The 743-nt window shown below is 79.1% G+C and overlaps 1 protein-coding gene across 2 annotated transcripts in view; it reads right to left on the reverse strand.

The window, feature by feature from the left end:
* Nucleotides 1-459, reverse strand: part of FBXL20 (F-box and leucine rich repeat protein 20) — a 72235-nt gene extending 71776 nt beyond the window's left edge. Inside the window, exon 1 of one of the 2 annotated variants that reach the window (XM_034755719.1) lies at nt 349-459. In XM_034755719.1, coding sequence (XP_034611610.1) covers nt 349-390 — 42 coding nt within the window. In that variant the 5' untranslated portion in view covers nt 391-459. The remainder of the gene's footprint in view (nt 1-348) is intronic. The other variant, XM_034755717.1, reaches the window with a different exon arrangement.
* Between the last annotated feature and the right edge of the window lie 284 nt (nt 460-743).

A 743-nucleotide genomic window follows, 5' to 3' on the forward strand; every position in this document is an offset into this window, starting at 1 on the left:
CCCCCCCCCATCCCAACGTGCCCCCCCCTTAGCAAAACTGGATTCCCCTTTGCCTTGCACCACCAGACCCCCCCCCCTTTGCACCATCCGCCACGGGAACAGCCCCCGCCCCCCCCTGCGGCGCCCCATCGGCGCCGCGCTCCCCGCAGTGGGGCAGCCCCCTCCCCTACGGCTGCACGGCCAGGGGCGCCCCTGGGTGCGGGGCAGCCATGGCCAACCCCTCCCCCCACGGAGACGAGGCCGGGGCCCAGTCCCAGGCCGACCGAGAAGCCCGTAACCCCCCCCCCGGCCGAACCCCCCCGCGCCGCCGGGGCCTCCCCAGCGGGGCCCCCCCGGGCCGGGCCTCACCTCAAACCTGCTCTTGGTGACCCCGTTCATCTCCCTCCTCATGGCGGGGCCGGTGGCTCCCCCCGGGTGTCTCCTCGCGCCGGGGCAGGGGGGGGGGGGGGGGCCCCCCCCCCCCCCCCCCCCCCCCCGCCCCCACCTACCCCCCAACACAAACCCCCCCCGCCCCCCCCAGCAACAGCGCCGCCCAGGGCCCCGCGCGGGGGGGGGGGGGGGGGCGGGGGAGAGCCCGCCCCGGCGCGAGCCCGGCCGGTGGGGAGCGCGCGCGGACCCGCCGGAGGGAGGGGGGCGGCAGCGGGGCGGGGCAGTGCCGTGGCAACGATCCCCCCGCAGAGGAAATGCACCCAGCTCGTGGGCCAGGCGGCCTGGCCCCTGCATCCCCCCAAGCAGAGTGTAAC

This window comes from Trachemys scripta, chromosome 23 (genome assembly GCF_013100865.1).
Source record: "Trachemys scripta elegans isolate TJP31775 chromosome 23, CAS_Tse_1.0, whole genome shotgun sequence".
Lineage (NCBI taxonomy): Eukaryota > Metazoa > Chordata > Testudines > Emydidae > Trachemys > Trachemys scripta.